The sequence below is a fragment of the Pseudopodoces humilis genome, chromosome 17 (assembly GCF_049639895.1).
Source record: "Pseudopodoces humilis isolate 2021_Gansu_Grassland_sample_001 chromosome 17, ASM4963989v1, whole genome shotgun sequence".
Classification (NCBI taxonomy): Eukaryota; Metazoa; Chordata; class Aves; order Passeriformes; family Paridae; genus Pseudopodoces; species Pseudopodoces humilis.
In genome coordinates, this window is record NC_142216.1 from 6,277,912 (window position 1) to 6,293,032 (window position 15,121).

The 15,121-nt window shown below is 47.5% G+C and overlaps 1 protein-coding gene across 1 annotated transcript in view; it reads left to right on the forward strand.

Moving 5' to 3' along the window:
- The window catches only part of FAT2 (FAT atypical cadherin 2), a 44,560-nt gene that overhangs the window by 23,129 nt on the left and 6,310 nt on the right, over window positions 1–15,121 (forward strand). Inside the window, exons 10-20 of the mRNA XM_014253056.2 lie at window positions 1,758–1,954; window positions 2,588–2,741; window positions 3,414–3,647; window positions 4,444–4,833; window positions 5,631–5,845; window positions 6,449–6,586; window positions 7,476–7,619; window positions 7,868–8,065; window positions 9,138–9,945; window positions 10,709–10,854; window positions 13,934–14,375. Of these exons, the coding sequence (XP_014108531.2) occupies window positions 1,758–1,954; window positions 2,588–2,741; window positions 3,414–3,647; window positions 4,444–4,833; window positions 5,631–5,845; window positions 6,449–6,586; window positions 7,476–7,619; window positions 7,868–8,065; window positions 9,138–9,945; window positions 10,709–10,854; window positions 13,934–14,375 (3,066 nt within the window). The remainder of the gene's footprint in view (window positions 1–1,757; window positions 1,955–2,587; window positions 2,742–3,413; window positions 3,648–4,443; window positions 4,834–5,630; window positions 5,846–6,448; window positions 6,587–7,475; window positions 7,620–7,867; window positions 8,066–9,137; window positions 9,946–10,708; window positions 10,855–13,933; window positions 14,376–15,121) is intronic.

Below are 15,121 nucleotides of genomic sequence, written 5' to 3' on the forward strand. Positions count from 1 at the left end.
TTTTCTCCTGCCAGCACTGCAGTCAGTTTACACATCTATAATACACCTGTAGCCTGTCTTTTTTTTAATAACTATATATAACTTTTTGGTGTTACATATGTTTCCTACAAAACCACTTGGAGGCTGGCTTAATAACAAGTTAGTCACTCTGCACTAGGGGATATTTAAGACTGTCACATCAATTTTAGTAAAGGCTTTGGCTAACAAAAGATACAAAAAATTGCTCTTGCATCCCTGAAACATCACATGTGCCAACTGAAATTAACCACTGCTGTAAAATTACAAAAAAGTTACACTGGAATGTTTGTTGTGCATCTGCACAAGTAGAAGCTTGCTTTTATGGTATTTTTTGACCCTAAAGGGTCTTTCTAAGACCTGGAGCAGATACTTCAAATTAAAATGTTTGTTCAGACTCAAATGAGGATCCTTCAGGGTCAAAACATTAGGCCAGATCGTGCTGCAGCCTGTTATCTATTATTGTAACCATCCAAAACAGGGGAGGAATGCTGGTATTTTCATTTGGTTTATGGCATGCCTAAGTATTTGCAAGCCTTTGGGAGGAAAGATTTAACCATTATATATTTACGTTTCTGCCATCTTAAAGGTAGTAGTAACTTCCAAATACTTTAAACCTGAGAGGATGTGCACTTATTTTAGGGATGAACACCTTGTGCTCTCTGCTCTGCATGTACAAACACAGCTCAAACTCTACAAATAAACATGGAAATGCAGCAAAAGGGAGAATTAGGTGAATACAGAGCCCAGCTTCCCCTGTCCACATTGATTTCAAACACACAGAAACTAAATCTGGGAATGGGCTGGTGTTTCCCAGCATCAGAAGAAGAGCTAGTACATTGTGCCTCCACAACCTCATCAGCACAGCACCAATGAAAACAGGAAGAGAGTGCATTTAATTTATCCCTCTGTGTGAGACCCTTCAGAGTCCAACACAGTTACCACAACCAGCTCTTCTCACTGACTCCCATTGCCTGATGTGCTTCCTCCTGGGTCAGCAGAGAACACCAGCTCCTTCTCAGGAGAGAGGGATTCTCCAGTGGCAGCATCCAGCCTGTTTAGAATCCAACATATGTAACAACAGTAGGAGCAGCATGAATCTGGTGGACCAGAGAGCCTGCCTAGTCTGGATTTGCCTGTCTCTCATCATTTGGCTCTTACAGAAACAAAAAGTAGCCCCAGAAAACAAAGCTGTATGTTAAATACCTCTATAGGTGAAGAGGAAGTACAGCTGTACATGGTACCATAACAGTAAGATTCAAACCATGTCTGCAGGGTATTTACAGCTCTCGGATCCCTTTAGAAACATGCACCAAGAAAGACTGTCAGGCTTTGGGAAGGTGAAACAACGTGGTTTTGAGGCAATGAATATGCACATCTGCAGAACGTTACTGACTTTTCTGCAATCAGTTGTTTCCTCCTTCCACTGTAATGTGCAGACAGGGAGTAACTAAAACGTGCAGGGTATTTCCCAGCTGTGCAGTGAGGCTGACCAAAAGCTCCTCACCTGCTGGATAAAACACCAGTGCCCTCTCTGCACCACCAGTGTGTCAGAGTCATAGAATCATTTAGGTTGGAAAAGACCTCTGAGAGCATCCAGGTCCTTCAGGTCTCCTAAGGAACCACCCATATGGGTGGTGGACACACCCATATGCCCTTTCTATACATACGCCCTATGTATCACTTCTGATTTTCAGCACTTAGTAAATACTTTTTGTACTTGCTTCCTGCCCCCTTTCTAGAAGGAGATGTACTGGGACAGTTCACAGTTGATCAAATTGAGGGTGAATGGACAATTTCTTCCAAGAAGCCTCTGGACAGAGAAGATACTGAGAAATACCTCCTCAAGGTTATGGCCTCTGATGGGAAATTTCAGGCTAGCACCGAAGTGGAAATTTTTGTACTGGATATTAATGACAACAGCCCTGAGTGTGGCCAGGTAAGACATCTGTTCTGGGACATCAGGGGCATAAAGGGAGAGATCCTGGGAGGGAAAGAGCACAATAGAAAAGAAGAAAGAACAAGCAGAGCATGTTAAAGGGTTAGGCTTGTCATAATTCTTCTCACAAGATCCTGTTGCTTTGATTATGCTTAACAATTTTAATTAAGCTGCATGTCAAGCAAGAATATTAAATCTAGCCTCCAAGCATGCTTGCCAGCAGCAACGGAGAGCCTAAGCATTATGAAGAGCAATTTTTGGAGATAAACAATGCCAGGAAGCCTCCTGGGAAGGGGCATGTAAATTACAGAGTTTTATATCCTGCTAAGCTGGGAGATTCCCATCAGAAGGTTTGTTGCTGTAGAGAGCTGATCACTGCTGTGGACATGACCTGTGGTGAGAATGAACAGAGGTGGTTACTTCCCAAAGTAGATTCAAAGGCTTGTGTGAAATGAGCTCACTGGTCCCAGTCCACACCCCAGCAGCCAAGAATGGGAAGCACATTGTGCTCCCCTATAAACCACAGGGTTTATCCTTCTCTGTGAAGCTTCTGTGGGTCTGTTCTCCCCCCATAAGGGATGGAGGTACTTTGGAGATGGCTCAGATGCCAAAGATTCCTTCTGTCCTGGCCAGATACTCTACACTGGGAGAGTCTCTGAAGATGCTGGGCCGGGTCTTTTAATTTTGAAAATATCAGCGACTGACCCCGACGTCGGCAGCAACGCCCAGATAACCTACAGCCTGCACGGCCCCGGCGCGGAGGAGTTCCGGCTGGGCCCACACACAGGTGAGAGCAGGGCAATGCTTTTATCCTCTTCCTCACTCACCCAGACATGCAAGCTCCCAGCACGGCTCAACACAAGGAGCTGTCCATTCCAGCTGTCCCAAGCTAGGAAGGAATGGCCACAGCATACAGGAGAGTGAGCTTCACATCATCCTGTTTGCTCTCGTTACAAATGTTAAAATGAAGGGCAGACACTATTGCTAGCAGCCAGGTGTCAAGGAGGAAAGAGCAGCAAGTGTTTGGCTTGAGCCAAAGACACAAGTTCTAAATCCCAAAATACCTCTTATCGGGTCTTGGGCAGTGTATTTACCCAAACAGACTTGATGATCATTCTAGAGATCACGTGGAGTTCCTTACATTGCAGAAAGCTCAATGCAGTGGGGTTTAGGAGTACAATTTATTTATGAAGAGTTTTATCCCATGATGGCATCCCTTGGATGAAGTTCAGCTGAACATGCAGGACTGCCCATGGGAAGCCTTGCCAGGGCCCTGGCTGGCAATGATCCGAGGATAGCCCTGAGCAATGTGGCGTGGACACATCACCACTATTAGCTCAATTATTGTCTCCCACGGTTCATCCAGGAAAACAGCTGAACAGCTGAACCTCTCTGAGGTCTTGTAGGCTGTGGCTGTGATTGCTGGGGACACAAAACCACCTCCTGTTCTTTCCCACAGGGGAGCTGACCACATCTGCACCCCTGGACCGTGAGCAGAAGCCCACGTACCACCTCGTAGCCAAAGCCACTGATGGCGGGGGCCGTTCGTGCCAGGCTGATGTGACACTGATCATTGAGGACACCAATGACAACGCACCAAGGTTCTTCCCCAGTCACTGTGCTGTGGCCGTCTTTGATAACACCACGACAAAGACACCCATCGCTGTGGTTGCCGCCAGGGACCTTGATGAAGGTGAGTCAGAATGGGATTTATGCATTAGTAGAGTTCATCTTTCATTCTGAATTGAGGCCTTTGAAACCTAGGAAAATGCTACAGCAATGGGTTTAGATGATTGAATCTTGGCGAAGATGTGCCTGGATCTCATCGTTGACATGTTCTTGAGTGCTGGGCTGGCATCAGCATTTTTGTGACCCTGTTGGGAGTGCAGTATCTGTAGAAACATGCAGACCTTCTTTGAGAATGTGCTCAGTAACTGTAGCTGTGATACACAGCACAAACTGTTACACAGGCATCCAAACTGGACAGAAACTTTTTCAAAGGTGGGGACTGAGAATAAGTGTAATAAAGGAAAAAAGGAGTTTTAAATATGGGTTGGTGGGATAGATAATGTGGATTGAGACATCCTCCTGAAGACATAGAGATTCTCAGAAATATCGGTAAGGCTCCTAATAAAGGAACTTTCAGTAAACCTCTGCAGCAGTTTTAGAATTTAGGGAAGCAAGATCATATTTATCTTCTTTGAATGCAGATATGAAGAGAAATTAAATTTCAAAACAAGGTGATTAAAAATGGAGAACACCAGTAAATGCAGACAGCTGACACTGGTGGGTAATGGTGAGGGTGGCTAGATGACTGAACCTGCAGATGGGCAGGGGCACACTTGATGTTGGGATGATGTTCATACAGCCTCCATTTTCCCTAGGAATGGAAGGTCATTCGGTTGATATAGTCCTGATGCAGTATAAATAAATAAACCCAGCATCCTCCCTGACCATGAATTATTGCAGTCTCTCCATTACCCTTCCAGGTCTCAATGCTGAGGTGGTCTATTCTCTGTCTGACTCTGCCAATGGACACTTTTCCATTGAGGAAACCACAGGGGTGATCCGCTTGGAAAAGCCTCTGAAGGATTCCCAGCACTCAGCGTTCGAGCTGACAGTCTGTGCCACCGACCGGGGCACCCCAGAGCCCCTCTCTTCCCTCGGCACTGTCACTGTCTCTGTTGTGGATCTCAGCGAATACCTGCCTGTTTTCCTGGCCCCTGAATATGTGGCCATGGTAAAAGAAGATGTGGCTGTGGGTACCGAGGTCCTCAACTTGTCAGCCCTGACGAGGGACAACGCTGAAAACACAGAGATCAAGTATGAAATTGTGAATGGCAATGACCACGGGAAATTTCAGCTCAACTCAAACACAGGTAAAATGGTCTTGTGCCCAAGCAGGTCCAGGTTGATCCAACATCAAAGGCTGTCTTTGTGTGCATCTTCTCTGGTTCTTCTCCATGTGGCTCCCACTCACCTCTGTTTTTACCCAGCTCTGCTCTTCTCTGTCTTTACCCAGCACAAGGGTAGGGAATACAGTCTTCTTTTCTACTTCAAATTTTGCCATCCAAGTCACTTAAGAAGTGATCCAAATCTTACTGATATTAATGGAAGGATTCCTTCTATCTGTCTGAGACTGGAGACAGGTCCATGTGGATGAGGGATATGTGGATAACAGGATGAGGAAATTTCCCCACTTCAAAATGCAGGAGAAAGTGGTTTCATTTAAAAAGTCTTTCCATCAGGATCTCACAAGGAACCTGGAGTGCAGAGTAACAGGTAGCTTTATTGAACAGCGCTCAATGAAAGTGGATAATAGCACCATAACCATGGGCAGGTGTTGAGCCATGGTTACCAGCCAAGTAAAGCCCTATTCTGTTTGCACAGTGATGTGATAAGAGCTGTTGTCAGAAGGTCAGTGTTAACTCCCTGAAACAAGCCCTTGGCTGTGTCAGCAATGACCTTCTGCCCTCAGCTGCAGCATCCTCATCAGTGACATCTCAGCCTCTCCGGTCACAAGGCTCTTGATAATTCTTCCACATCAGGGTGGTCAAAGTTAGGTCAGCTGGCAGTTTGGCAGTTGCCTTGGCATATCTCTGCAGTATTCCAAGAAACCTCACGTGCCATTCATTCAAAATACTTCCTGTCCTTTCCTCCCCATTCTCCAACGTAGGTGCCTTATACATCAATGGGAGCCTGGACTTCGAAGCGAGTCACGAGTATTACCTGTCCATCGAGGGCACGAGGAAGGGCTCAGCCTCTCTCAGCGATGTGACCATGGTGGTGATCAACATAACTGACATTAATGACCATGCACCAGAGTTCATCCAAGATCCCTACTTCACTGACATTCGGGAGGATGCTGCCATTGGAGAAATCATCCTCACGGTATGACTGAACCAGGCCAGCTGTCTTTTCCTCTTCTGTATTTGTGCTGTGCAATATTCACCCCTCTTGTGCACTTTACTTTTCCTTGGACACAGCAACCTCAGTGGGCTTGTGACGTTCAGCATCTAAGATTAAAGCATGACTTTAAAAAAGGATGATTGGCAGAGTTCCTGAGACTCCATAGACATGGAGAACACTTTGCCTTATAAGACATCTTTAAGTGAAAATTAAGGGTGCGCTCAGGAGCTTTAAGAACATCCCAAGAAAACAAAAATGCCTGAAAAAGGACAACGGCCTTGTGACCTGGGTAAGGCAGAGGCTCCTCTGGGCAGAATAGCAGAGCTCAAGGTGATGTGGAGTTCCTTGTCCAGCCTGTTACCATCACAGGGGTGGTAAAGTCAGGGACAAGGAGAAAGATGAGAAAATTATGTTGTCTTGAAAAAACTATTGGATGACACTTACTTGAACCACCTTCCTTTCCCCCTCCTTATCTGAGGCAAGCTCAAACCAATACCCTTAAATGACGAAGTGGTCCCATTTCTCCATGGCATGTCCGCTTTGGCCCAAGGGTCCTAGTGGGGTTTGTTTTTTTTCTCCAAACAGGTGTCAGCTGATGACTTGGATGGGTCAATGAACAATCAGATCACATATTCCATCGTGGAAGGGAACCCGCTGGGACACTTTGCCATTCAACCCAAAAATGGGCAGATCAGCATTGCCAAGCATCTGGACAGGGAGGAGGTGAGTTCAGGAAAATGAGAATGGGAAGGCTGAAACAGATGTGTCCCAAAAGACTGAGGGAGAACATCTTACTCAGCTGCCTCCTGTTTTCTGAATTACTTACCCATAATATTGTAGGTAGAAGACAAGGCATTAGTTTGTTTTCTATACTCATAGATACTGCACTAGGAAGGCTGGGCTTTAGGAAAGGCAGTGTGGAATCATAGAATGGTTTGGATTGGAAGGGACCTTGAAGATCATCTAGTTCCAGCCCCTTCCATTGGCAGGGACACCTTCCAGAGCTCTGAGTTTTGGTCTGCCCCACTGGTACTTCAGGCTGGCTGGGTGAGAGTCAGCCCCAACCAATACTGAGAATGTTGGCTGCGGAAACCAACAATAGTTGGGTCCTGCTTCTCTGCATTAGAGCATTAGAGAAAACAGGTGTGGGGACAAGAAAGGTCACCTGGACCATCTCTCATTCATAAAACAGCAGCAGCTTGTCTCAGCCTGCCAGAGTTCAGAATCCTTTGGGTAACACTCTGAGGCACATGATGGAATTGTTGGGATGTTCTGCACAGGGACAGGAGCTGATCCTGATTGGTCCCTTCCAGCTCAGCTTACTCTGTGAGTCTACCATTCTTAAACCACTATTGACAGGTGTTTGCCCAGCTTAGTTTTATCCATCTTTGCCAAGTTGTTTCTCTTCTCTGCAATTTTTGTGAGGCTGATTTAGTTTAGCAGTGAGCTTTGAGTGAGATTTATGGATGGAGAGCCTCAGCCAAGGGCAAAGCTGTTGAGGCCGTGGTGCATGGCCTCGGGTATTTCAACAAGCTGCAGCAAAATAAAACTTCAATGTGAAAAAGCCATTTCTGCCATTTCTCCAAGTAATCCTGCACTGCAAATCCTCCAGATCCCCAGTTACTCACTGACAGTTCGAGCCACAGACAATGGCCACCCTGCTCAGTTCAGTGATGTCCCTGTGCACGTCCACGTGTCTGATGTCAATGACAACCCTCCTCGCTTCTTCCAGCTCAACTACAGCGTGGTGGTGCAGGTAAGCCAGGAGATAGTTTGTTCTCCCAATCCCTCTCATTGCACTAATGAACTCATTCCTAGGCTGCTGTTGGAGCAAAGTGGAGGGACAGTGATGAATCACGTTGCTGCTTTGTGCTCTGTGTCTTCTTGGGCAGGGGTGGGATTTGTTTTCCTGTTCCTGATCCAGCAGTTCCTGGGCCACTGTGGGTTCTCCTGGGCCATTTATCCTTGCTTACCTTCCTCCAATAGCATCTTTTCCCATTTCAGGAGAATGCTCCTGTGGGGACAAGTGTCCTGGAGCTGATTATGAGTGACAGAGACTCTCCAGAAAATGGACCACCATACTCGTTCCAGATCACCCAGGGCAATGATGGGAAAGCCTTTGAAGTCAACCAAAATGGTCTGCTGGTGACATCATCTGTCCTGAACAGAAGAGTGAAAGAACAGTACTTATTGCAAGTCCAGGTAGAGACTGTTTTACTGTCCTGGTGTCTGAATTCCCCAGCCAGCTTAAGTAGTAATAAAATGCGATTAGCATGGCCCAGCTGAATGAAAACATTTCTGCCTTTGAAGAAATCCAATCCAGGCACAAATTGTGCAGCTTGGAGCCAGCTCCAGAGCTCATTTCTCCACACAGTCTGCCCACAAGAAGCAGGGGGCCAGCTTCTGTGTTGATAAAATCAGATAATACGATCATGAAAAATACTCTGTCAGCAGTTCCCTTAGACAGATGCTTTCCCCATAATCATTCTAGTGAATTCCAGTTTAAAGTGAGACCTGGATCTGGTCCTACAAGCTTTCTCTAATTATCCTTGTCATTTAAGAAGTGGTTTCAGTTCCTCTTCAAAAAGGATTTCTATTGTTGCAGAATGAATTCGTTATTTTTCAATGCTATCAGTAGGGATAGTCCATTACAAACAAAAGGATAATAACATGTAAAGTACATACTTCTTCAGTAATGGCAGTTGTTGTAAAAGTTAGGTACTATTATATTACAAACCTCAACCTCTAACTGCTTAGCATTAGGGAGAAATTTATCCCATAATCTGATTATTCACATTTTTCTGTTTGAGGTTCCTTGACTCAGTGCTAGACAGACATTGTCAGAGGTGGGACAGGGCTTAAACAGCCTGGAAGGTGAGCAAATGTGTTGATGTGCGTAACCTCTTTACATCTCCATATACTCAGTTACGCATGGAACCTAAAAGATTGGCAACATGATAGAAAATTATTAACCCTCAGGAGTTCAGAGCCACTCAGAGGTTCAGGGGAAGTGAGTGTGACCCCACTGTGAGCAGAAGGCCTCAATCAGTCTCCATGCTGGAAGGGATGCTGCCCTTTCCCTGGGCCCTTCTCCAGGCAGAGCTCCAACACTGCTGCCAATTTTTCCCGTTCCTTCTTTGTTCCCAGCCTGCTGCCTGAGAGCTTCCACTCATTGTTCCCTGACGGCACTCTCCTTCACAGGACCTCACCAGTCAGGTGAGGTGACAGTAAGTCAGCGTGTGGCTATAACAGATTCTTCTGTTTTCCTTGCCAGGCCTCTGACAGCGGCATCCCTCCTCTCTCCTCATCTGCATTTATAAATATCCAAGTGACTGAGCAGAGCCAATACCCGCCCTCGGCCCTTCCCCTGGAAATATTCATCACCACCAACAAGGAAGCCTTCCGAGGCGGCGTTCTGGGCAAGATCCACGCCACGGACCGGGACCCCCATGACACGCTGGTGTACACTTTGGTGGCACAAGCGCCCAAGGAGGGGCTCTTCTCTGTCGGGGCTGCAGATGGGAAGATCATAGCTGGGGACAAGCTCCCCCATGGCCACTACCTTCTGAACGTGACGGTCAGTGACGGAACGTTCGCAGCCACCACGAGCGTCAGCGTCCACGTGTGGTGCTTCACGCAGGAGGCCTTGGACAAGGCAGTGGTGCTGCACTTCCGACACCTCTCCCCCGAGGAGTTTGTGGGGGACCACTGGCGCAACCTGCAGAGATTTCTGGGGAACATCCTTGTCACCCGGCGCCAGAACATCCACATGGCCAGCCTGCAGCCTGCAGCCGCCTCTGATGGCGTGGATCTGCTCCTGGCTGTTGGAGAGCCACACGGCTCCTTGTACGAGCCGCGGGTGCTGGCCAGCAAGCTCACCGGGTCGGCTGGGGAGATGGACCAGCTGGTTGGGCTCCGGATGAAGAAAGCGATCCATGTGCCCTGTCACGGGTCAGACTGTGCCCACCGTGTCTGCAGGGAGACCATCCAGCTGGATCCAGGCATGATGTCTACATACAGCACTGCCCGGCTCAGCGTCCTCACCCCACGGCACAGCTTGGAGCAGATCTGCTCGTGCAATGGTGAGCGATCCTTCCTGGCAGTGTCTGACCCTATGAACCTGGGAATGTTGTGCTTTCCTTCAGTACATTATACAGCACCCGGATTTTCCATGGAATTAGGTTGCCCAGTGACCAACAGCTCTGCCCACAATTTCAAAGACTCTTAAGAGTCTGAAATACAGTCTTTCATATAGTCTATTTTTTTTAATTAATCTCCTGTAGCATTTAATAACAGCAGCATCTGTCTCTCTCATTGTGAAAAGTCACTCATACTTAGCAGGAAATGAAGGTCAGTGATCAGAATTTTTTATCTGTAATCTCACATGTTGATCCTGGACCTGGCAAAGCACAGAGTAACTGATAAGTTGGAGGAAAGACAAATAAAGTATATTTGTTATACTGGCTCTAGGATACTTCAAGAAGTAATTGGAGGGAGCAGGGATCAGTAACACTAGGGCAGGAATATAAGGGGATACCACAGAATATAAAAACTTAGTAAGGATGGAGAAATTCAAGGGTGTTGTAGACTACACTGAAGGCACCTTGAAGGACAAAAATAGCCAGGCTGATATTTCAGGGTTGCTTCACAGCTGAGTACATAGAAGAAGTACTGGGAGCTCCCAGTGGGACTGTGGGAGATGCAGTGCAGGGATCCGTGGGTTGCTGTGGATGGGACTGCTCCTAGACAGTCGTGGCATCAGGCTAGGAAAAGAGGCAAGGCTTGATACAGTCCATAGCCTCAAGCTGCCACAAAAATGAGACATTTCTTTGATTCTCCTTTCAGGAACAGCTGTGAGGTTTGGGGGCCACAGCTACATTTGGTACCAGCACTCCCAGGTTGGCTCCTGGCACGTGCACTTTCGCCTCAAGACCCACCAGCATCACGCAGTCGTGTTCTCCGCCAACGGGACTGACCACGCCACTCTGGAGGTGTGTATGGCAGTGCGGGGGGATTTCTCTTCTCAGCTGCAAAAACCATACTCTCTCGGGGAAGGGAATCACAGAAAGTATATGCAAAAATATGTACCCTTAGTAATTAGTGTAGCTGAAATATAAAGACATGGGAAGACCAAACGAGAGCCAAGCACAGTTTGGCAACTGCTGCAACCACAACTGGGAATCGTCCTCTAGGCATGTAAATGCATGTGTTGGTCTCTGGTGTGACTTCTGGTGACGTCATCAGACACCCATAGCAGGTCTACATCACTTTATTTCCTCCAGCTTGTTTCTTCTTCCTCTCTTGCATCTCACCTCTCAGGACAAAGAATTTATCAGGTGGAGTTGTCCACAGACCAGTCTGCTTCTGCTTTAGCAAAGGGCAAACTTTCTCCCATACCTCAAATTAAAGGTCCTTTACAATAATGGACAGAAAAGACAGAACAGGAATCCTAAATTATATTTTTCACACACACATCCCTCTTTTCAACCACTTTCTTCAGATGGTTTCACTGTTTTAGACACCCGCAGAAACAGGAACATTTCATTCTGATCACTCTCCTCCCTTGGACTGAACACTGAACTTACCGTTCAAAGATCATCTCACTCTTCCACAATGGCAACAGAAGGAAAGCAGCAGATGACTGAAGAATAGCATTTTTGTATATTCTTCATCAGCTGAATTCAGACTAATTGGAGACTAAGATCACAGGACATGTTTACCAGCTTACAGAGATTTGTCCTTGAGACTGATCCCATTGAGACCTAGACACGATAACCTACCTGGAAGTGTTCTTCCTGTCCTTGGATTGCCCCATCCCTTCTCACGGTTTCACAGTCCCATCTTCCTGTTGTGAAACACTTTCCACTGTTACAGAAGACCCACACAGAGAGGGAGCTGTGCAGCAGCAAACCTCCACACACTTGCCTTTTGCACATATTTCAAGCTCCTGCTGCCACAGCCATCACTCCTGAAGAGGAGGAGCAGAGAAATATCATCCATATGTCCCATACCCATCTCTGAGAGTGACTTGAAGCTGAATTGTTAAAGACCAGTGAGAAAAACTTCTCAAGGGTCTCAACCTTTCTACCTCGCCTCTGGGAAGGAGAGTCATCAAAGAGTTCATCAGAAGGAATCCAGCACTTCAGGAGGTGCTCAGAAGGTACAAGATGGCAAGAGACTCCACTGAGCCAGATCAGCACAGAGTCAAGGGAGAAAAGGCTCATTATTGGTGGAGTTCAGTGAGCCCATAATCTCCTGTGCCCAAGCTTGTCTCCACAAGCTTTTCATAGGAAACATTCATAAAGCCTCCTCCATAAACATGCCTGTGAATAACTTTTTTCCCAACTTGCTTTTTTAGCAGTATGTTAGGGATAAAAAGGTTTCTAAACCACCTAGCTTGATAAAAATGAAGGAATCCCTCAAGGTTTCAAACCTTGTAGACTGAAGTACTCCAGATATGAGCCAAAGCTTTGAAAGGTCCATAAGTGATGGTTTGTAGATTTGACAAAGTGGATGAGCCCTCCCAAGAGCATGCATATCATCACTTTTCCAGTCTCTAAGCTCTTCTGATGTTCAGAAATAGGTTGCAGCAAGAGGATGGCAGACCAGGCAAACTGGGAAAGGCTTGGCAGTGTGTCAGTTCTTGCTCCAGGGAATCGAGTTCTCAGCTATCTCCCAGCCCAGAATTGATAAGCCAAATCTACAGACCCATCTGAAGTGAAATCATGTTCTTGCAGATGAAGTGACAAAGTTCTCTGGTGTGCTTGCCAGTTGTGAAAAGGGATTTACACACATGTTGCCCTGAGGCCCTTCCATGGCATGTGCCAGCTGCTTCTTCTTCTTCCTTCCTTCAGCAGTTGCTCACTCTTCTCATTGGTATTTATTTATACCGTGGGCTTCTCTAAGAGTTAACTGTTGTCTTGCTCCGCTCCAGAGTAGCACCTTCATATTGTATGTGGGTTTCTCTAGAGTCAGTGTAGCCCATAATCATTCCTGTTCTTCTAACCCTTCCAAGAATCAACCCTCCTCGCTGTCCCCCATGGACATCTCTCCTGCCTGGGATGAATTGCTTGATGTTACACAGCAGGCTTTGCAGGTTTCCCACCAACACTTCATTTCATCTCTTTTCTCCTTTTCCATTGGCTTTTGGCTTCTGAGAGAGAGAGGTTTTATCAACAAAGCACTGGGAGGTAAAGGTGAAAAATGGGTTTAACCCTGACTTCACTCTGAAACAACACAGCTAACTTCTCCTTTCTCTGTCCTGTATGACTTTTAAAGATGAATCTTGGGCCAGAAATAGGAATTTCTGATGTCCCAGTTTAATGCAGAAGATGTTGGTGTGGTTCACTTTCAGCAGCTCAACACCTTGTCTCTCTCCAGTCTGGTGAAGATCAAGGATTGGATTGCAGAACATATCAGTAACTCTGGCATGGTTTTCCAGCATGGCTATGAGAGTAATTCCTTTCTCTGCTTCCCAAGTCCTCCTTTCTCCTCCAGAGAAAGCTGCCAGTGCTTCTCCTCAATAAGATTGTTTCACCACCTTCACTCCTGCCAAAGGGGCAGCTGCTCCAGCACCTTCCCCACCATTAATGAGACAGTGAGAGCAGAACAAAAACCACGTGGCCCAGAACAAGAGTCTATCTGTGGTGGTGCACTTATGGATAGTCTGAATTCCAGGGCTCTGAGCAGGCTCAGGAAGGTGGGAGAAAGGGCAAACAGCTGCAGCAGTAGCTGTATGATCCCATGGCTCTGCTCTCTGTTACGTGGAAAGATGAGCTTCCCTTCTTGCACACTGGTCAAAGGCTGCCAGGAAGGACCATGGGTGAAATAGTGCCAGAGAGATGAAGGTGTTTTGCAAAATAAAGGGGTTGCAGGCACTCAGTTGATCCAGGCAGAGCTTAAAAAAAGGTGAAAGGGGTTGCATTTGGTACTTCTTGGAATCAGAAAGATGGGAGTCATCTCAGTGTGAATGCCAGGAGAGAGGGGAACAAGCAGCGGGAGAAATGTTGAGACCCTTCATAAACAGCAGCCACCCATGTCACAGCTACCTGTACCTTCTGTGTTTTACAGGTGGTTAATGGAGTGCCTCAGCTTGGCTACAGCTGCCGGGGGAGCTCCCCTGGGAACCTCTCCTCCTCACGGTTTGTGAGCGATGGCGAGTGGCACTCAGTGTTCCTGGAGGTGAAGAACACTTCTGTCCGCCTGCTCATCGATGGCCTGGGAAATGTCTCTCTCCAGCTGCCAGGGACCTGTAGGATCTCCCAGGGCAGACGAGACCTGATTTTTGGGGGCCTCCGGCAGTCGCTGCAGTCCCAGCGAGTCACACGGGGGTTCAGGGGCTGTCTGGACGTGGTTGCAATCAACGGCAGAGAAGTGGTTCTCCTTCCTGGGAAAGGGCAATCGAAGGAAGTCTTGGAGGAGGTGGGGATAAGGCAGTGTTGCTCCCCCACCGGTGCCTGCAGCAGCAACCCTTGCCTCAACAATGGGATGTGCTCTGAAACCCAGGGAGGAGGTATGTGAACATCCCACCCGGGGCTATGGAGAGCTGTAAGCAGTTGGGGGGGACGATGCACAACTTTATTGATCCCTGTGGAGGGGCTATTCCAGAGGGGAAGCAGAGGTCCTCTATCCCAGGGGACCTCAAGTGACTCAGTGCAGCAGCAGCTGCAGGATGTGAGATCATCATCCTGGCTCTCACCAGTGGACCATGGGCCCAGAGGGCAGGAAGGTGTTTCCAAGGAGTGTGCATGACATAGGAGAGCAGAGTGTTGCCAAAAACTCAAATGCATATAGAAATTCCACCCACCCCTCTGAATCCTTTTAGCTTAAGGAGCTGTTAACAAGGCTGGAATCATGCAGGATGGGATCATGCAGTGATGGTATCTGGGCAGAAACAAGCCAAGATCTTGGTCTCTTCCCACTGCAGTGAGTGACTCCCCAGGGCTATGCAAAGGGATGTGGGAAAGCCCTAAGCTCAAATCAAGAGTCCCAGGCTAATGTGGGGTGCACACACGCAAAAGAGGTTTGATACAGGCTCTGCCCTAGGCAGTGTCCCTGCTGCCCCGTTCCTGCCATCAGAGGGGCTCCTTGCAGTGAGCTGTACCCCAGGGACAGGGCTGTGAGGAGAGGAGCTGCTCCCAGAGGTGTCCAGCCCTGTGTCACTGCCCTACAAGTCGTTGTAGCTGCCAGCACAGCAGGGCTGCACCCCGTAACACCCTGTCTATGAGATGGGTACTGCCTGTGCCCCGGCCCCTCCAA